This window comes from Pteropus medius, unplaced genomic scaffold, assembly GCF_902729225.1.
Source record: "Pteropus medius unplaced genomic scaffold, Ma_sr-lr_union100, whole genome shotgun sequence".
In the NCBI taxonomy this organism is placed as follows: domain Eukaryota; kingdom Metazoa; phylum Chordata; class Mammalia; order Chiroptera; family Pteropodidae; genus Pteropus; species Pteropus medius.
The window spans coordinates 8,350,155-8,372,723 of NW_024350319.1; the positions used below are offsets into that span (position 1 = coordinate 8,350,155).

General features: G+C 36.9%; 1 protein-coding gene across 2 annotated transcripts; it reads right to left on the bottom strand.

Moving 5' to 3' along the window:
- Positions 1–44: 44 nt before the first annotated feature.
- Positions 45–22,497, bottom strand: CRYZ (crystallin zeta). Of its 2 annotated transcripts, XM_039838603.1 has the most exons (9): positions 22,359–22,497; positions 17,232–17,348; positions 15,657–15,809; positions 12,152–12,315; positions 7,733–7,784; positions 3,494–3,643; positions 1,593–1,694; positions 1,398–1,493; positions 45–962 (listed from the first exon to the last, which is right to left on the bottom strand). In XM_039838603.1, the coding sequence occupies exons 2-9, from the start codon at positions 17,340–17,342 to the stop codon at positions 798–800; spliced, it is 993 nt and encodes a 330-aa protein (XP_039694537.1). In that variant the 5' UTR covers positions 17,343–17,348; positions 22,359–22,497; the 3' UTR covers positions 45–797. The 2 variants fall into 2 exon arrangements, with proteins under 2 accessions (XP_039694537.1, XP_039694538.1); XM_039838604.1 differs by lacking the exon at positions 3,494–3,643.
- Between the last annotated feature and the right edge of the window lie 72 nt (positions 22,498–22,569).

Sequence of the window (22,569 nt, forward strand, 5' to 3'; positions counted from 1 at the left end):
GTAGAATTCATTGCAGGTTACCATGTAATGAAAACAAAAGCAGATTATTCTTAATGTGTCAAAACTGTTTATTGATTTAGATAAAAATATATGACCCCCATCACACAAACAGATAATTCTAAATCTAATTTGAAATCAAGTCAATCAAGAAGTATCTATTTGGAGACTATGTACGTAATATCATATTATACCAAAGATAAGGCTGCTGTCCTCACAAAATATATGAATGCCTGGTAAGCAACCATTAACATAGTGAATGTCCTAATATTTTGGAAAATATTGGAAAACTAACAAATTTCTCTGGATATTGTTTATCTTGACCTTCCAAAAAACTTGGAGATCCACATAAAATTAGAAACTCCTTTTAGAAAAGGAGTTTTCTTTAGTCCAGAATATCTTCAGTCTAAAACAGTTCTGGGATAATCAGAGACAAAAGAATCTTTATAAGAAGAATACAGGCTTGGAGATCAAGCAGTCTTATTTTCAATTAGCATGTTTTAGTCAAAGGTATGAAATTAATGATCAAGGATCAGGAATTTCTATAATGCACACCAATGCTAATGACCACCACCCCATTTCCTTCTATGATGACTTCTTGATTACAGGGAGAAGGCATAAAGAATGTTACCAGCTACAACATAAATTATACTCCAATGCCCAGGATCTCTAAAAACAAATCTTATCTTTTAATATAAGGAGTTCACTGAATCAAGTGAATGCTAATTAAAGCAAAGATAGTATAAGTAAAACTGGGGTAAGAAAACTCTAATTGCAGAGGAAATGCATGAAAGAATTAATCATGATATGAGAAGAATCATTTTTCCAGTCGCCCCGCTGCTGTGAATGATGTTTTCATGAGCCTGGGCCACCTTCTCTAGTGGATACTCAGAACCTATCACAGGTCTCAACCAACCAATTTCCATTCCAGCTTGAAGGGCTGCTGCACACTGCTGAAATTCCTCCTAAGAGAAAGAAAAGGTTTTCTTTGTGGAGGAACATATGATTTCATTTTTAGAAGCATTGAACATTTTTAGAATCTAAGAAAAAATAAAAAAATTCTCACAAATGTGTGGCTTTGTCAACTTGTCCAGAACTGTAGAAAAAGTAGCTATTCATAGGATAACCATAAATCCAATTCGTCTGGGACAGTCTGTTTACAAAATGCTTACTGTCCTGAAGTAATTACTAATAGTATCTCCTTTCTCTCTCAAAAGTGTCCTGACTTGGAAAATAAATTATATCGCCACACTAGTTATCTTCTAGTGACTAATCCTTAACCCACTCACTCGTCTAGTCAGACAACCAAGTTTAACATTTACTTAAACTTTCAGTCTCCGTGATGAGGCAAAGTGCGTCAATGTTTAAGTAACCAAGATCAGAATCACTTCTTTTCCTACCTTGGTAGAGGAATAAAGAGCAACTCCGATTATACTAGATTCCTTTGTAATGGTGTCCCGTGGGTTTATTTCAATAGGTCCTCTACTGCCAACAACCTATTATGAACAACAACATGACTATAGTTAAATATTGCTGCAAAACAGTGTTAAATAATGGTATAACTTCAAAGTGGTTAAAAAAAAAGGGATACTTACTATTACTCGTCCTCCATTTGACAGAAGATTCAAATCATTACTAAGATTTACATTAGCTAACATTTCAATAATGACATCAATTCCTTTTTCACCAACAGATTTCTATATAATTTAAAAGAATGCAGAATAAAAAAACAAGAAAAGTGTAAAATAGTTATCGCTGTCCCATATATTACAAAGATATATTTCAAATAATATAAAATGTATTACTAAGACTAATAATGCAAATTTTAAAATGATCTAATTATATAATGATGACATAATTCCAAGGTACGAGCCACATATCTAAAATGATACAGATTTGTATAAAACAAATTGCTATAATGAAATAAAATTTGTCTAGAATTTTCAGGCACTTAGATTCAACTTGACTATAAATACATTTTCCTTAGTTGAAAATTTTCTACCTTCAAAATGTATCTTCAACAGTAAACAAATAAAAAATAACCCCCCACCGGATTCCCATTTTATTAAATACAAAAAACAAAAGAAAATACTGGCTGTTTGGTGTTGTAGGATTTGTGTGTGTATGTGCGCATGTGTGCAGTTTTGTTCTAAGTGGTTTACGATCAGCTTGGTATAATACTTCTTTTGTTTTGAGCTCTCAGATGTTGGTTCCCAACATCCAAAACTAGCTCTTAAATAAATGAATGTAACTACTTTACATTCATTTTAGCCAAAAAAAAAATGAATACCTGTGTCAGGCATTGTGTTAGGTACTGAGAATTCAAATATGGACATGGGGAGCTCTAAACAAAGCTAGGGAGAAAGACAGAAATTACTACAGTCACAGCTATACTGTAATGGGCTAACTACTACATTAGTAGAAATACACCATAGGTTATAAAGAAAGAAAAAGTTACAACTCTGATCAGCTGCAATGCTCATAGAAAGTTCCAAAGAGATGATGACCTGGGCCCTAAGGGACAAACAGGAGTTCCTTGAGCAAAAAGGAAGGAAGAGGAGCAAGAGAAAGCTGGACAGGAGGCAGAAGCGGTCTGGACAGAGCTGACAGAAAAACAAAGATGCGGGGACTGAGATTTCAAGCTGGGATGGGAAAGCAGCCCAGCAGAGCTGGGATATGGGCAGGGAAGGTGGGAGCAGCAGAGAGGAAGTGGTCGGGGGAAAGGAGATGGTAATGTGGCACAGACTATGAAAACACATTAATTTAGGTTTCACAGACATATAACAAAGGATTTAATGGTAAAAAATTAAACTCTCACTTCAGTTTTTAACGACCTGTTCTTCATAGTAATCGGTACTTGGAAAACTCTAATTCTTTCTCAATGTTAGCAAGTAGCTTGGGTATTAGCAAAGTTATCAGTGTTTAGTAAACTGCTACAATAGCCCAAATAGAGAACTTCACAATCCACTTGAATTCTGTTGTATCAATGGAATATATGCAACAACAAACGAAATGCTACCTCACCTCTTTGGATGAAGTAGTGATTATTCCTCCAAAGCACCCAATTAATAAATAAACTTTATTCTCTAGGCTAGAGAGATCCACTTTGTAATCTGTAGATACCTCACCTTCCATGAAAAGTTTACACCAATAGAAATTATATTAAGAACACTGCACAGGTGCAAACACAAAGCTGTAGTTTTACTTAAACTATGCTTTGCATTAAAGAGTATAAATTTTTATAGCTATAAGACTCAAGAGGCTAAATTTTATTTGATAAACACAAACAAGCAGAAATGATAGTGAAGGTTTAAATATTAAACATGTCTGCTTTTTAAATTAATTAAAAATTTAAAACACACATAGGCATAAAAAATATACGCATTAAAAAAAAGCAGCAAACACTTAAGAGTGGTTGATAAAAAGAACTTGAAAACACATGTAAGTCTCCTAAGAAATAAAATTTTGCTTTCATAAAACTGTAGAACAATTTTACCTTAATTTTATCAATATAATTAGCTTCTCTGTGATTAAACACTTCATGGGCTCCATTTCGTAAAACAATGTTTTGTCCTTCCTCTGTACCAGCTGTGCCCAAAACCTTTAAGCCATAGGCTCTAGCAATTTGGCATGCTGCTATTCCTGTCTGAAAAACAAAATACAATCCAATAGTTTTAGATTCTTTGCATCTTTGCAAACATTTTTAAATATATATAATGAACTTAAAGTTCTTTTAAGTCCTACCCTACTGTTAAGGAACTTTAAGTTTAAATGAAGAAATAAGAACAATGGCTAACTTTTATTGAGTATTTAAAACGTGCTTGCAATAAGCCTATGAAGCAGATTATTATTATTATGTAGGGATTCTACAGAAATACAAGAAAAGTGAAGCTTATAAAATCTAAGTAAGTTGCCCAGGTCACAATGAACACACAAGCTGGACCAAATCATACCGCAGAGCTTGAGTTTTTAACCACTGCATCAAAATGTTTACTTGGCATGTTTTATACTCAAAATATAGGATTTAAAAATGACCAAAGTATGTTTCCTGACTTCATACTTTAACTTTACATATAAAATACTATGTAACAGATGTATGGCCTCTATCATTTAGGTGGAAGAGACAGGTCTATGGGTAAATGAATTTACTCATCTATGTGATAAATATTTATTGAGTGTTTACCTATGCTAGACATGCACTTCATGCAAGAAACAACATTCTAAGGAAGGGTGAAAATAATAAACACATAAAGAAATACATGAATAAAGTGAATTCAGAAAACGAACAGTGCTATGAAAAAAATAAAACAGCCTAGTAGTTTAGAAAGAGACAGGGAGAGGGGCTAGTTAGGTCATTAGGAAAGCTGCTCTGAATTGATGAGAGCTGATTAAAGTGAGGAAAAAGTCCCATGGAGAATGTTGTAGGCAGAACAGTCATGGCTAACCTGGAAGTGGGAATGAGCTTGGAGTGTTCAAAAGAAAGGGTCGGTGTGGGTTGAGGGCGGGGCACATGGGAGAGAGTGGAGGAGGAGGCCTCAAGGGCACAGAGGGACTGAGGCACACAGGGCTGTGTTGATAAACTCTTTGAGTTACATGCAGAACTACCAGAGAGCTTAAGCAGGGCAGTGATACGATCCCATTTAGGCTTTAAAAAGAACACTCCAATTATCTGAGAGGCAAAAAGAAAGTTGCAGGGAAATGGGAATAGGAGGACCAGTTAATAGCTGGTGTAATAGTCTGGATGAGGGATGAAGCTGGTGTGGACTAAGGTGGCTGCACTGGAAAGAACAACAAATTCAGATACAGTTTAGAGGTAAACTGAAGGGCTGTCCTCATAGATTGTGGGAGGTGAAAAAAAGAGAAAAAACAAAGATGTCTCCTATATCTTTGGCCAGATTAACGGTGTAGATTAACGGGATAAGGAAGATTAGAGAGGTTCAAGTCTGTGAAAGCACCAAGAATTCACTTTGAACATACTGAGCTATATGTTGCTCACCTAACTGGAGATGCTCAGTAATCAGCTGAATATGGGTATGGACTGAGTTAAGAGTTGGAAATATAAACTTGAGGTTCATCAGTTTATAGATGGTATTTAAAGCTATGGGATTAGATGAAATCATTAGATCACCAGATAGATGTACTTAGCATAAAGGAGAAATAAAGGTATTTTAGAAATACAGATATAAGCAATTACTTAAATTGCAATACTAGGACATATATGTTTGATTATATGGAAATGAATGGTACAGATAAGTGTCACACACATTTAGAGCAGGGTTTCTCAAACTTGGCATTATTGACATTTTGGGCCTGATAATTCTTTGTTGTGGGGACAATCCTATGCATCGAAGGAGGTTTAGCAGCATGCTTGGCTGCCACCCACTAGATGTCAGAACCTCTACCCAGATATGAAAACCAAAAATGTTCCCAGACTCTGCCAAATGTCCCTGAAGGGAGAGGGAGATAATGCAAAATCTCCTCTTACTGATTACCACTGGTTTAGATAGAGGAAGGCAAAATCATTATGGATTAGGCATTATAGAAAAGAAGTAAAATGAAAAATGATGATAGAAACTATTAAAATTGTAACAGGATCACAAACTCCCAAGCCTGAAATAGATCTTAAAGACTGTAAGGCATATAGATATGATAAGCTTGAACTCAGCTGGGTTATGGCAGGAATTTATTTGATTTAACCAAAACAAGTAAACAAATACTGGAATTCACTGATGAGTGAGAGAGACATCGAATTTCATGAAATACAATACACTATGAGGTTAGCACAATCAATTTTTGTTACTTTAATTTTCAATTAAAAATGTCAAGTAAAAAAAAAAAGGCTTATAATAAAACCACATTTTAACCTAAGAGTTAATGTAAATATATCTCCTTATGCTCTAACTACTTTAAAGGGGGACTCAATAGCTATTTAAAGGCACTATTTATTCTACTCTTTTCAACAATTACATTAGCCGTACTCCCTCAACAGATTATAAACCATTATGTGTCTACCATTTTTCTTGTACTTATTTGCTTACACTGTAGTAGGGCGCTCCCTACCAACATATCTGGATAATAGCCGTGTTCTTAAGTTCTACACCGGTTTAAATACACAACATAATCCCAAAGGAATTTGAATTAAATGAGGACAGAAAGCACAAACAGAAGCAAGAAAAACACAGTACTCTTTCCCTCTGATAGGGGAGGGAAGATCAGAAGCGCTTCACACACCAGGTCACCAGCCTATCCCTGCCAGCCAAGCATTTAACAAACTCAGCCAGCTCAGAGAACAGTGTGGATTTTGCCTTAAAAAAATAAAAAATCATGGTGAAGAGACTGGGCTTTTCACAAGAGGGTAAAGGGAATAAAAAGAGATTTTTCTTTAAACTCTTCTCTCCCCTTCCTATTGAAATTTCTCCTTTCTATACAAAGCACAAGGTTAGCTCTCTGAAAGCCAAAGCAATTTAAATAAATGTATGTTTCACAGAGCCGTTAGTTATTTAGAGTTAAATTTAATTTAACCCCAAAATAGCCTCTTTGGTGAAGCCTAATGTGAGTTTATGACAAGATATATTTATCATATTTTCCCAAGACCCAAAAGACAATCTTAGTGATTTTTAGTAGTCTGATCTGTGAAATCCTTCAGAATTGATCTATTTAAGGTACACATGAAGCTGGGTCTGAAACCTGGTGATTCATCTATTTAAAGTAACAGAAACACAAGAGACAGAATTCTCTGTATTAATGGCCACCTTTAGAGGTAAATTCCAATTTTCAGGGTACCTCTCATTATTCCAGGGACAATGTGCCATTTAATATGTGACTTCTTTCAATCCACTCTTCAGAATACACAGTGCTCTGAAATGGTTAACCAGCTTCCTCAAGGTGAGCCATCTAGTCCCAGGCCCTTTATTTTAAAAAATGTGGAAATTCTGTCTCCAAAATTTCTAAAGCCTCTACTTGCAGGATAGAGGTCATATGGATTTCTTGTTAAATTCTGACCTCAGAGCTCTAACTTTTCCTCTGAGCTCCTCAGAGGCAGACTGACAGCCAGTTTCTTGAAGAGGTTTCTGACAGCCCTGCTGTTGGGTGACTTCACTGAAGGGTTTATTTTATAAATTTTGAGTCCTCACTTCCCTCCACCCTTCATTAGCATTTTAAGCTACGAACTGTGGTGTTAAGGACCCAGCTGTATACTTTGCACTCCATGAATGTCATGAAAGCTCAGCAGGCAAGCAGTGGAAGGGAGATAGAAAGGACAAAAAATTCACAGTGTGGCTGGCTCTGTGGTACAGTGTGGGGCAACACAGGTAAAGCCTTAATGAATCTTAGCTCCTTATCTAAAGGAATATGGACTTAATATTAACCTTATAGAGCTGTTTAAAATTCTAAATAAATGTTCTTATAACATGCTACTTGAAGGTAAAAAACAAAGCCAGTTCATCTTGGTACACACTCAACACAGGTGGAAAATCTAACAGATACATTTTCGGTGGGGTAATCTGTTGAATTTATTAACCAAGAAATGATGAACTAATGACAAAAAAAAAATCACCTTCAAAAGACAGGACTTACGCTTTACTACATAAAGGAAAAAAGCACCCTTGACTATATTTATAAATTTGGCTTTTAAAAATGACTTAAAAGAAATATACTGTGAAACCCACAAATGTAACTCCATTTAAAAATAAACTTAAAAAAACAAAAAAAACAAAAAAACAAAAAAACAACTTACTCCTCCACTAGCCCCATGAACCAGAACACTTTCTCCAGGTTTCACACGGGCCCTGCAAAAGAAAGCATGGGTTCATCACCTCATTTTAAAGCTAATTAAGCTCCGGTGTTTTCATTATTCTTAAGGAAATTCTACCCTCAGTCCAGCTAACACTTACCCAAAGAGGAAACTCATTCTGAAACATTCTCCAAGCTCTACAGAATCTAACAATGGTTCTTCAGAGCCACAGATAAAAGAAAACCTCAATTCATTTTTCATTTAACAAATGTTTATTGGGAGTCTACTATGTGCCAGGCACTGTGCTGGATGCCAGTATCACATCAAGGTGCTGCCTTCTGGGAGGCTGCAGTCTTTGTAGGTATACTAAGTGATACTGCTGAAACTAGAGGACCTGGAGTTTCTCACTGACACCCACAGGAAGCATCAAAACAGGTATATTATAGCCCAGTCTTTATTCTCTGGTACAGAGTAATGCCCAAGTAAACACAGCAGCTAGACTACTTAAGAAACATTTTTACTTTTCCATGCCTTCAAACGTCAGGTTACATCAGCCTTTAAGCCCTCATTTCAGAAAGCAATGCTGGGTCAGCAATGGTAAAAGCATGAGAAATACAATAATTCCTGTTACAAAGGTTTCTAAGTCAACGCTAAAATATCCAGATCCTCTGATGAAATGACATATGCTTTTTACTTCTGGTTCATACCATTACTTTTCTATTACACTGAAAACAAGGAATATGCAGCAAGACAGAACGGAAAACCTTTATTATTTCAGGTGGACAAGTGCTAATGTCACAAGCCAGCAGCTGTTGTGTGATACAGATTGGACTCTCAGAGAGGATCTCTTACTTCCTAGAAAAGGGGGTAGCCACATGGTACAGACACTGTTCAGTCTGGAAGTGTGAACACAGTAACCTGGAGTCCTGTTCAAGGCTATGTGCCAACAGCTGACAAATGGCAATTATGAGCAGTAAATGAAGCTTTCTCCAACACTCTCTCTTGGAGAAAAGGGAGCTGAGGGTAGTGAGTTAACCTGCGGGTCCAAAATGATAAACTGAGATAACTATTACTAAAACACTTTGACATTTTAAAAAATAAATACAAATGTAAGAGAAAAGGATTTACTAATGTTATACTATGGGATATGAAATACTTTCCACTGAAAATTTTTTTTAATCTTATAAACAATCCCTCAAAAACTACCAGTACATTCTCTTAAATTTCTGAGCCTGCAGTAGGTAGATAAAAACTGGGCTAACCCTCTCCAGAGATACCACTGCTATGATCCTTCTATCCTTACAGTTAATTTTACATGGCCACTTGGTTGGGCTATGGTTCCAAATTTTGGTCAAACATTATTCTGAATGTTTCTGCAAAGGTGTTTTTTGGAAAAGAGTAACATTTAAAGAAGTAGACTTTGAGTAAAGCAGGTTGCCTTCCATAATGCGGATGGGCCTCATGCAAGCAGTACCAGCCTTACCAGAATAAAGTGCCTTCTCCTGGAGTAAGAAGGAATTCCACCAGCAGACTACCTTTGGACCTAACTGAAATGCTTCCCTGGGTCTCCAGCCTGCTGGTCTACCCTACCAGATTTATTTTTTAAGACTTATCAAGTCTCCACAACCATTTCTTCTTCTATAGGGCTCACGACAGGGGCTCGAGCACTCGCTATTATCTCCTACTCCCTCCTAGTCACTGAAGACTAGTACCTGGCACATAGGCTTTCTCTTCCATCCCAAATTCAGCCCCAATCTAGATTTTAACATTCACCAGGAAGAAAACCTTATACCACAATTCCTGAATTCCCAGGGCTAAACCTGGTAAGCACCAGCAACCATTCTACCTGAGAAATATAGACACGAGTAACCAATATTATGACAATACCCCCTTATTCTAATTCTGTAAACCTATATTCTCTCAAAACTTTTCCTACAACTTCACAAAAATCGCTGTCTCTCAATTGCTCTATTTCTACCCACTTGCTGCTCCTGGCCTCACTTCCTTCCCTTATCAGCCTGGACCCCATGATAGATTACCCCAACTTCTCTCTCTTTCTCTCTAGTTCTCTCATTTCCTTTGCACAATACTATTTTGCCACTAACATTCCAGCCCTGAACTAATGTTAAAATATAACTTCCTTGATAATTTGGTTAAAACTGTAGAAAAAATGTCACATGACAACATGTATGTTGGTGCCACTTCAATTATGATTCTCAAAAAAATCACTTTGCCTCCTACTTACTTATGAAAAGTGAGGCACATATAAGTTCCTTCAACATCGTACTGCCCTACTCACAAACTTTCTATAATTATATCACCTTTATCTCTTCTAGGTTTAACAGATAAGCTGTCCTTCCAGTATTTGAAGCCAATCTCTCTACCTATGTCCTAATTCCTTTTCATCTTACCTTAAACAGGATCTTCTTCCATATTCCACTCTTCTCTCTTAAACCTTCCAACCCTCTGTCTGCTAGACCTTCTCAACTATAAATGTGTTCATCTTGTATATCTTTAAAAAAAAAACCCTTTTGTTCCTACCCTCCTCAAGCCTCTTCTACTCCCTCCTTCCTGACCCCTCCCCAATTTTTAAGAGTAATCTGCCATCAAAGAATCAATTTCGTCCTTCCACAACCCACTCAATCAGCTTCTGCCCTACCACTCTACTGAAAATAGGCTGACTAAAGTCACCAATGACATCCTAATTGCTAAGCCCACTTATTCCAAACACACCTCACTGCTGCATTTGATGGCTGGCCTCTTTCTTCAGTAACAATGTCGACTACTACCCCGAACACTATCAACACTGATTGAGCACTGACTCTATACTAAGAGTAAACGCACTACCTCATTTAATTCTTGCCACACACCTATGATATAGATGCTATTAGTTTTTTCAAATCAGTAAACCGAAGCTGAAACAGGCAAGTAACCTGACCAAGGTCATGTAGCTAGTAGAAGATAAAGACAGTACTCCAACCCAGGTCTTCCTGTCTTCAAAGCTCATGGGCTTAACAGATGTTTAATGGACTCCGGGACCTCTCAACTCTCTTGTACTTGGGATATACTCCCTTTGGTTCTCTTAGGACTCCATCCCCTACCTCTGATTGTGCTCTTAAACGCTGACGTTCACTAAGGTTCTGTTCTCACTCTACTGTTCCGCTCACTCCCCGAGGGATTTTAGCTACTTTCATCTCACCCACATGCTGATATCCCTAAACATCTATCTCTAGCCTTCAAGCTCCAGACCTTTTCATCCAATAGCCTGCTGGACTTCTCTGTTAGGATGTGTGCTGTAGTTACAAGTCCAAAACTGAACTCGGCTTCCCTTTGAAACTTTTTCCTCCTTTTCTCTGTCACAGTTAAACATTACCCAAGCTAGAAAGCTAGAAGTATTCTTAAGCTGTTCTTCTCCCTCATTCTCCACATGCAAACAGTACTCAAATGTTCCTGATCTCACCTTCTAAATAGTTGCCCTTTCCTTTCCACCTCTTTACCATGGCCCTTGCCTTGGCCCTGAATTATTCTATTTGGAGGATTCTCCTATAAGACCATCTCCTCCATTCCTGTCATCAAACCCAACCTTCACACAGCTGATAAGTGATATCAATAAAACACAAATATAATATTATTGCTCTCCTGAATAAAACATTTCATGGCCCCCAATCTATTAGAAAACAATGTATGAGCCCTAGAATCTAGCTTTTTACAATCTGAAACCTATTTATTTAGTGATGACAGCTAACAGTTATTGAGAGATTACTATGTCCCAGCCTTATTCTTTGCCACACTTCTATGCCAAATTGCTATAGCTCTTTCCAGTTACCATGCTGTTTTTTCTCTACACATCAACTACTCCGATTGTCTAGAATGCCATCTCCCCTCCCTACTCCTTCCCCAGGCTAATTCCCTCTGATCCTTTTCAAATGCCTAGGGAATTTGATTAAAATATAGATTGTCATGTCCCAGCCATGGAAATTGATCAGTGGGTCTTGTGCAGGGCCCTCTACTGTACTTTTAAATTGTAGTAGTTAGTTTCCATGCTTGGATAACAAGATTTTTGAACCATGGCTTTAAAGTACACAGATCTTAACACCTTTCTGGGGAGCCCTGGACCTCATCCCTTATGATCCATAAATCCCTACGGACATCTCTATCATTGTACGTTCTACATTGGATAGAAATATTATTACTCTAATGTCTACCTCCCTTACTAGACTGTGAACATCTTACAGACAGTGTTTTGCTCTTCTTTGTATATCCAGTGATGAGAACAATGTCCCAAATCAGCACAGTTTCCACTCCATAAAAGCTTAATGGTAACTAAATGGTACCCCAAAATGACAAACAGATGGTAGAATGAAAGGCAATTAATACTACTCTCCTTCCTCATTGGCTATATAATAGACAGAGTATTGTTACCTGTTGAGCAGAGCTCGATAAGCAGTAAAATACGGGATACCAATGGCAGCTCCTTGTTTAAAGTCCAGTTTTTCTGGTAGTGTGTAGACATTGTCATCTGCTACAACAGCATACTCTGCATAGCCCCCAGAGATCGTGCCGGTAGTGAAAACTCTCTCACCTTTCTGGAGAAAGCAATAAAGCAATATGTGTCAGGGATTAAAAATAATGTCAAAATAAGTATGATCCTTCATAATGCAAACTTTATGACAAGAAATAAGTATATATTGTTTTCTATATCTTAGGGGTCATAAAAATAACTTTAAAATACCGAACATTTAAAATTTTATTAATTGGAACCAGTAAGGAAAAAAAATTAAGAGCAATAGAAAGAATAAGAGGCAAGAAAACCTCCAGAATGGTAAAATGATAACTAACCTTTATTGAGTTTACTGTACGAAGCATTGTATTAAGTGTCTTATGTGTATTATTTAACTTGATTGTCACACAGTTTAAGAGGTAAGTACTTTTATTATCTCCACTTCAGATTAATCCCACTATGCAGCTAAAGAAACTGAGGCAAAAAAAAGTTCAGTAATTTGTTCAGATTGAGCAATTAATAAATGGCAGTTAATAAAACTATTCTTCGCCGAAAATTCTAAGGAGAAACAAATATAAGGTTTCTTCCATACCCTAATTACCTGCTCTAAATCCTTTCCAGATTTCTTTACCCCTGTATTTCTCTCATTTTTCATGTACACATCAAAAAGTAGGAAATTATGGCTGGATCCTGACAGCAGAATGAGCCACCCGGACAGGCTTCTTCACTTGTCACAGGACCAGAAAAACAGCAAACTCTTAATAAATGTCCATGTGGCTCTTTCTATTAAAAAGCAGATGCATAACTAAGGGTGAGGTATGGCCTACGCAAGAATCATAGGAGAGTTCGATATGACCCCCACGCTAGAAAAATTAGATTGTCCACTACAAATGCCAGCTCCAACTTCTCTTAAAAAAAAAAATGTAAATATTTCTTGTAATAAGCAAAACATTAAGGTCCTAACTCTCAGTATACTTAAATTTGTCCTATAATTAAGAGATCTGAAAAAATAACAGCATTATGTGGTAGAGTATAAACAAACAAGATTCAAAAAACATCTACGAGTAAAGAAAGCATCACTGCCTAATAGTGTCGCCTGCAAATGGTCAAATATGGCTATGTTAATTAATCCTATTTTTATAGCTTAAACACACGTTGCACTGATTTTAATATACTAATAATAAACATTTACTAAGAATCCACTATAGAGAAAGCATAACTTTTGAGTTCTGTGAAAGATTTAGTAGTGAGACACTCTTTAATCTCAAGCATTTAAACTCTTGGATGATAGAGGAAAAAAAGATAGAAATAATTATAAAGCAAGGTAAACATGATGCGCCATCAAAGACAGGTACAAGAAAAAGAAAGGAATTATTTCTAAGGTGAAGGAAACAGAGTAAGTAGAGGAATAGTGGCAGAAAGCCGGCATTTATTTCCAATTAATAAGTAGTCTAATGTATGAGATGCAATAGTTTAGGGAGAAAAGGGAAAATAAATTAAAGCTAGACTGTAAAATCTCTTGAATCCACGTTTATAACCTTCATTTTAATTCTGCCAAGCAGAAGAATATGAACAAAGACACAGAAATGAAAGAGCATTGCCTATGCAGGGAAGAACCAACAGTTATTACTAAAGAATAAACTATGAAGAGAGAAGGAATGGGAGATAAGAATGGAAAGATAGGTGGGGAAGAGAGCACAAAATAGTCTTTTTTTCATAACATAAGCAATTTCAACAATACCCTATCAGAAATCTATCAGATTTGAAATCTATCAGAATTGAATGCAAGAATTAATTGTAAAACAATCAGAATTACCTTTCAGAAAACACCCCTTATAGAGCAAGGGCAGATTCAGGGAGGTAGGATGGAGGGTAGTAAGGTTAGGTGTTTATAGAAATCCAGGTAAGGGCCTAGGTAAGTTAACGTGAACTAAACTACAAGCAGTGGAAATGGAAAGAGGAGACAAAAAACAGTTCTAGTAAAGTAGAGCTCAATGATGTCGCCAAGAGCCCAGAAGTCACCAAGACTGTCACACAAGGGAGGAGCAAATTTGATGTGAGAAAAGACAAGCTCAGTTTTTGACACACCACATAAGAAGTTCTGGAGATTGGCCATGTGGGTCCCGTGCTCTAACATAACTTTCAGTGATGATGGAAGTGTTCTACCCATGCACTGCCCAGTAGGACAGCCACTAGATGCATGGGGCCAGTAAGCATTTCAAATGCTGCTACTATGACTGAGAAACTGAATTTTTATTTTAAGTTGAACTTGAATTTTAAATAGCCACTAGACATTTAAATGTGGCTAGTGGCTACCACATTGGACAGCGCAAGACCGGAGCTTAGTAGAAATTCTAAGCTGAAGTTGTCCATGTGATAATGGACAAGATGGGAGTACCTGAGATCATCATGAAGAAGGTATAGAATACAAAAAGCAAAGGTGTCAGCAGGGACTGAGAGGGCTGAGCAACATCAAGATTGGAGGAGCATCCAGAGAAAAAGAGGCTTGAAAAAGGATGCCCAGAAAGGAAAGGGATGGGGTAGTAAGGGAGAAAATGATGTCATAGACAGTGCAGAAAAAGTTTTTTTTTTAAGAAAAAGTAAGTGGCTGAGAGTGTCAAATGTCACAGAGAAGTCAAGAGAGATAATGACATAAAAGGGCCCATTAACTCCAGCAATATAGATGCCATTAGTGACATTAGCAAGAATCATTTCAGTGGAACGAAGAGGGCAGAAGCCAGATTGCCACAGGCTGAGGAGTGGAAAGCTGTAGGAATTTGCCCGTCTTTCTGTGCAGGGGCCACATTAATCTTCTCTGTCTCAGTCCAATTTTGGTAAATGGGCAGCCAAAGTTGAACAGGTCAAAGAATTATGAGGAAAGATGCTAAAACATGAATATACTATCTATGTTTTATATGTCTTTTGGCATATAAATAACAGAAGCCCTGATCATAACATTTTCATTGACTTTATCACCTTGTTCTGAGTCACAGTTCAAAAAATGTATAGCGACCTTGCATTTTTTGATCTTTTACTTATTATTCAAAAGAATTAGTATTCTCTTTACTCTGTGAAGCTAAATTTATAGAAAGAATTAAAAATTATGTTGGCTTGTGTATTATCAAGAGTTAGGAAACAGTATAATTTTCTTGCTTGTTTTCTTTCTTCACATATTTCTTTTAAATCAAAAGGTTTACAGTTTAATTCTATGGGGATTTGAAGCTACAGAAATAACCCCACAATGCAAACAAGCAAGGCCTCTGGATAAAAGTAATTTCTTTTGTTACTAGAGGAGTCCCCCAAGTGGCAGAAACTGTGTAATGGGGCCTTTTAAAGACTTAAATACAGACACATTTAAAAATATATGTTAAAATACTTCAAGAAAAAAATTTAAAACTAAAATAGAAATAATTAAAAATATAATACCTTAAAAGCAGTTACATTATCTCCAACAGCTTCTATTACCCCAGCCACATCAAAGCCAGGAGTATAGGGTAAGTGTGGTTTTCTACCATAAGTACCAGAGCGAATATATGTGTCCACTGGGTTTACACCGCATGCATAGACTTTGATTAGAACCTGAAAAGACAGTGTATTAGTTTACACAGAGAATTTAGGCATCCATTCAGCATTATGCTAGGACTGTAATGCTTATGAGAGCTATAAAAATGGAGAAAACCTTGCCTTCATTGAGCTCACATTTCAGTTTTGCAAACCAACATATAAATAAAAATATAAGACAGAATGGCTTATGTGCTATGTTAAAAATATTTTGAGAAAATAGTGGTGGGAATATTTGAGGGGGGGTGTGGCAGAGACCCCTATGTGCTCATCAAGTCTATTTTTTCCTCCTGGGTACATAGGAAGAATATTATTTCCTGGCTCCATTATAGTTATGAGTAGCCAAATTATTGAGTTCTAGCCAACGGAATGTGAACAAAAGTGATGACAGCTACTTTCAGGCCTGACCCATAAAAGCCTTTTTAGGCAATCCACACTGTGCTTCTACCTTTTCATGTGACCTCAGAAGACAGGTGTTGAAAGTGGTAGAGCACATAATGGAAGAAGCCTCAGTCCCTAAATCACTGTTGGAAGAGAACTACCTACCAATATCTTAGAATTTTAGAATTTAGTGAGCAATAAATATTTTTCTATTATTGTTGAACTATTGAGACTTTGAGGTTACATCTACTATAGAAGCTGATTTTAAATTAATACGGAATGATTACTTTTGCTGTAAGAGTAAAGGGAGGCCTTTCAAAAGAAGTGGTATTTCACTAAAGTGGTATTACTTTAAAGGATCAGTACAAATTCTTTCAGAATGGGAGAAAAGGGTATTTCAGGTTAAAGGAATATTATGTGCAAAGACAGAAGGAATTAAAGTACCTCTTGGGGAAACCAGATAATACGTGATGTTGTTACAGCACGATATACTGAGAAGGAGTGATAAATAAATCTATAAAAATAGGTTATGACCAAATTATAAAAATGGTCATAAGGCTTACTAAGCAAATTAGACTTGGGTACCATGGAAGGTGCAGTAATATAAACACATAATTTTTATTGAGAAATTACATTGTTAAAGTCACTGGAAATGATTAAGCTCTACATTTAAATTCTCTTAAATCTAATGTGAAAAAGCAGGTATGCAGGAGAAAATTGTTTCCTACCATATACAAAATAAAAATGAAGAAATTTTCTAAAAAATAACTATTCAAAACTACTTATGACCCCATTCAGAAAAATCCAATTATTGCACTGAATAGATGATTCTCAATTTCAAAAATTTCTTAGAACAAGATGTTATCCCTTTTAAAACATCTATTTCACTAATTATCAGAATTATGTCATCTTTGTCAGAGCTCACAGATATAAACAGTATAAACTTTGTCCTAATTCAATGTCTTTACACTGTGAATCTGCTCCAACTGAACGTTAACTTGATGTGCTAGAGACTCCCACTCTGTAATTACTGCCTGTTTTTTAAGTAATTATTTCCACCTGATGGTCTTTTGGAATTGGTACTGCAACATCCGACTGGAATTTCAGCACTTCTGGTCCACCAATTTCAAAAACTCTAATAGCTCTCATCAACTTCTGTCTAGTTGCCATGGTGATCTAGATAATAAGAAAAAAAATTAATGTACTGACCTATTGTATCTAGGCTATCACATGTTTTTTTTACCCTGGAGGGTCAGATTAAACAAATTTTCAAACAACAATTTAAATCCCAAGCTTACCACTGATCTCATTTCATGTTTAAAAACCTTTCATCTTATAAATCCTTCAGCTACAAAGTAAAAACACTTCATATTACTTCCTGTAGAGATTCAGTGCCTTCAACAGGGAATCAAACATGCAAACAAAAACAGCTGAATAGACATAGCATAATACAATATCTTAGGTGTCCTTTTGTGTAGGCTTGGGCTGTAACATCTTGGAAATTTTAGGAGCTAATGTAAGGTTTATTAACATTAGACAAATATACCTTCTTTTGTTAGATTATGAAATATTTCAAATATTATCAAAAAATATAAAGACTATAATAAACACATTTACCTGCCACCCAGCTTTAACAAATCTTAACATTTTAAAAACCTCAAACATTATGGACATAACTTAAGCCTCCTGTATCCATTCCCAAACCCACTTCTGTCCCGCCATTTTAAGAGGTGACTATTACCATAAACTCAGTGCTCATCATTCCCAGGCATGATATTATACTATTATTACACGTGTATGTATTAGCAAACAATATATGCTATTGTTTTGCATGTTTTCAAATTATATTTAGATTGGATGATACTGTACTTAATTCTGCAACTTGCTTTTTCCTCTCAGCATTAAATTTTTGAGATTTATCAATGTTAAAACACTGGGCTTTATGAAGCTCATTCATTCTAACAAAGGAGGAAAAACATTAAAGACTAAAAACACTGCTTTGTATGCAATCTTTTGTAAATTACAAAGGTCATTTACAGTTAATCTTTCTGTCCCACCACTCTTAATATTAAAAACTCAGTTAAAATGAACTCTAAGAAAATGTAAACACTTGTTACACAAAATTAGATAACTTTGGAAATCTTCTATATCTATAGAGATATAATGAAAGGGTTTTGACTATCTCCACAATTTTGTGAATTATCATAATTTCTTGAAATAAACCACATCAAATATTTTTAGACTCTGCCACCACCTAGAACAATTTTCCTAACTTCTGAAATAATCATATTCATCAACCACAAGCAGTTGAAACATCAAAAAGAGTTGCAGAAACTAGGACTCGAGATGATTCTGACTTTTAATGTATCGAAGCTCTACATAGGGCTACTCAAAACAGCCCTATGGGGCTGCTCAGCTATAAAATGTCATTCTATGTATGGGGAAGGGGAATCAAAACCATTTTGATGGTGTTATTATTGGAAAGTTCTTGAAATAATTAGTTAAAAGTTGTGTCATTTTAAAACCCTTTATTTAAAATGATTTAATATAGTACCAAGAGAAGAAAGTAAAATTTACATTGCTAAAAGGTTGTTTAGCACTGATATAACCTGGAAGGCAGCCCTCAAATAAGGAGCAGAAGCCGGCAAAAGGCATACACCTAACAGCACTGTAGGGCGGCTAAGCAGTCCCTGAGAGTGAAAAGACCTGTGCAGAGAGGACTGGAAAAGGCAGCTCACTCCACACCTATGCAGCAGTCTCATGACTGCATTTCCATTTGGGTCTTCACTCAACCTGGGTATTTCTTAGACAAGAAAGTGAAAATACAAAGAAAACAAAACAGGAAAAGAAAAGGTTGCCTAGATCAGTTTTCCATTCTGGAAATAGACCCCCCCACCCACCCCACCCCCCTTTTTTTGTCTTCAGCATGATGTTAAGAAAACAGTGGGCTTTGGAATCTGACAGCACTCAGTATGAATCCAAGCTCTATCATTTATTAGCCACGTGGCCTTGGGCACAGTCAACTTTTTTGAGCCTCTTCATCTGAAAACTGGGCTCATACTCACAGTTACTGTGCTAGACATGGCAAGGTTAAAGTACAGAACCTGGCTAATGTCTACTCCTATGTATGGTAGATACCATTATTCCTTTCCCATCTATTTTCTCCCTTCTGATTTCTTATTCATTAAAATAGTCTCAATTCTATAATTCTACAATCATCTTTGATTTAATAGAACAATATTTACAGGGCTCCAGTTGTAATAATAAGTCCTTAGCCTCAAAGAGTTCACAGTCTAGAGCATCGTTTAAACAAAAATTAATAACAAACGTTGGTTATTTATTCAACATGTATTTTTTGAACACTAATTATAAGCAAGGCACCGTGCTAAACTCAGAAAACACAAAGATAAAGAGAAAACACCCCAGTCCTTTCTTAGCTCCTGCTCTCTGCTCTCATACATGTAAGATTTGCAGCCCTTTAGCCACTTTCAGTACCTACCCACTTCCTACCTATTCATTTCTTTCAAGTACTCACATCTATCTTTTCACCAACATCACTATTATCCTCAAAAAAAAAAAAAAAAAACTGTAGCAATAATAAAAGCGAAATTACCTTGAAATAGGATCTGTCAAAAATATCTAGCACATACATATCTCCCCCTACGTTTTGACATTTGCTAAGTTGGGAGAAAAGAACAAAGGAAGGAGACTCCTTCTTAATACTGGATTTAAAAAGACTCCCTGTCTTGTTCAGAACTACCACCTTATCCTATAGCACTTGTAAGGAGACAGGCCTGACCTTGACAGGCTCTGTCTTCTGCTTTTCTGCTTTGTTTCTGGAGATCTTATTTCCCACTGAGCCGTTGCCACTATGATTGATCAGGCTCCAAATCTGTACTCCTTGCCTTTGAACTTCCTCAACCACCCTCAAGATCATGTTCTGCTTTATAATACAGGTGCTGTATACACACACACACACACACACACACACACACACACACACACACGTATATATATGGTAAAATAAAAAGAATAACACAAAAATAGTAATTATGATAATTCTTAAGCCCTGCAATACCTGATTTATTCTAAAAAGCATGTCTTTCACATCACGTCCATTGATATAATTATTTTCACAATGAGTAGAGAAGCAAGTTATTAAAACCACAGTTTAATTGTATGCAGATGTGCAAATAAAATCATCCATTTTATAGATGAGAAAACATTTCAACAAGTTAAGAGAATCATCAAAGTCACATAGAAGCAAAGCTAGAACCTGAAACCTACACCCTAAATGTTGTTTTTATTCCCTTATTGTACAATCCTTTTCATCTTACCTTTTGAAATGTTGGCATAGAGGACCCTTAATCTCTTAGAAATATACTTTATAATGATAGACAGACTGAGCTAGAAATATGAAATTCAACTAACCTGCAGGCGAGATTATGTATTTTAGGATTAAGGCATATACTTATATTTGAATTTCTCAAATGCCCATATGTTAGGACATCCACTAGAGAGACACAGGACATGATTCTATTGGGAAAACCACCATTTAATTGTAGGTAGAAGTGGAAATAAAATCACCATCCTTTTAATGGATGAGAAAACAGTCCAAGAGGTTACTTTCTTATCTGTAAAATGGCCAATATTGCCTAGCATAGGATCCTTGTGAAGATTAACTGCAGTAGCACATGGTGAGTGCTTCACAGCACACCTAGTATGCAGTAAGCTCTATTATTCAAAGTAAATCGCTTGCAGTCAGCAGGCATGTCACACTGCTTGTTTTTTTAAACTGGACTCCAAATATGTTTTCCCTATTTCTCAAATATAAACTTTAAAAAATTTAACCAAGAGTACCTTGGTTTAATATTTGGTTTTACCTTTTTAATCTGTGAAAGGTTGCCAACCATACTTTGCAAATATACGAAATTACAGAACTTAAAATTCTTCCTCAGTGATCTTTTCCATGCTACATTTGAACTTATTAGGTTTTTTAAATGGAAATTAAAGGGATAGGGAAAATATTAGACTTATATTTTAACATGGAAGGAATAGATCAATTCACAAAGTCAGAGCAAAGACACATTATGAGAGAAAAGAAGTAAAAGTAAATAAAAATTTCAGGCCAGAAATAAAAGAACTTGGAAACAGAATCAACCATTATAAAATGTGCTACTGTTCATCAAGAATGACTCCTGTAAGCATGCTATTATGCTTAACCCAGAAGAAATTTTAAAAATTAAAAGTGGCCAAGGATAAGTCTCTTCCTGGCTGTGACCTCCTCAGGTTATGTCACTGATCTGGATCTCGGTGCCCACTACTAATAAGAGCGGATGGAGGAGTTGTTGAATAGATCATTCTAAACTCCTCCAGGTTCTCTATGCAAAGATTGGATGGAACTGGGCAGCTGCTCTTCCGTATTAGGGAGCAGAGCTTAGTGGGATTGGCTGCTGCTGACCAGACATTCACACAGCCATTTCCACTAGCTGCGGACTCTGTCTGAAACAACTTTAGCCTCTAAATGGTTCAATCATTAACAGACCTTCCCCTGATTTATGAAATAAGTCTCCTGTAGGTTCCATGTAAATATCCAACAATGTGTTAACAGTTTGTCTTGTAATTTTTTAAAAAAAATTAATTGTAGGTTGGGGCCATCGGGAGAAAACAAACAAACAAACAAAAACCCCTACACATTTCTTTTCAAAAGAAGGCAACGCGGAGCAAAACAGGAGGAAGGCGGGGCGGAAAGAGTTCTGGGACGCCCGCAGTTGCAGGAAAAGGAACTGCTGGGCTGTGGGCAGGGGCACGGAGCACTCCCCCGCGCGGCCGCAGGAACCCCCAAGCCCAGGCCCAGCTTCGGGGAAGATCGAGTGGTTGGCGGGCAGGGGGCGCGGGGGCAGTGCCAACGGGCATCCTGCAGTGCGGAGATGAAACGCAAATCCTGTTAGAAACCAGGTCTGAGCGCTTAGGACAGGCACGTAAAACTCCCCAAGTGATTTATGCATGAGGAACTCGCAGTCCCTGGAAAGAAATAACTTCGGCCAGAAGCTCCTTCTTCTCTGGTTTTTCGGGAGGACAATGCGCAGGCAGGAGCGCAGCCAGAATCAAGCTCGGTTCCATTTGGACCAGCGGCGGGGAGGTGCACGGTCTAAACAACTAAAGGGACTTTTTAAAACCACTTACCTAAAGTGGGGAATCAAACTCTGCTAAGGCTCCTATAGATTCCACAGGAAAATTGCGAGCCTGGCCGTCTTCAATATTTGCTGGTTCCGCCTCGCCCGCCCGCCTCTCCCTCTTCTCCCTCCTCTCCCCTCTCTCCCCGCCCACGAGAGGGAGAAAGAGACTCTCCCGAGTTCGGAACGACGAGGAAGTGTGGACCTTCTCGGCACCCCTC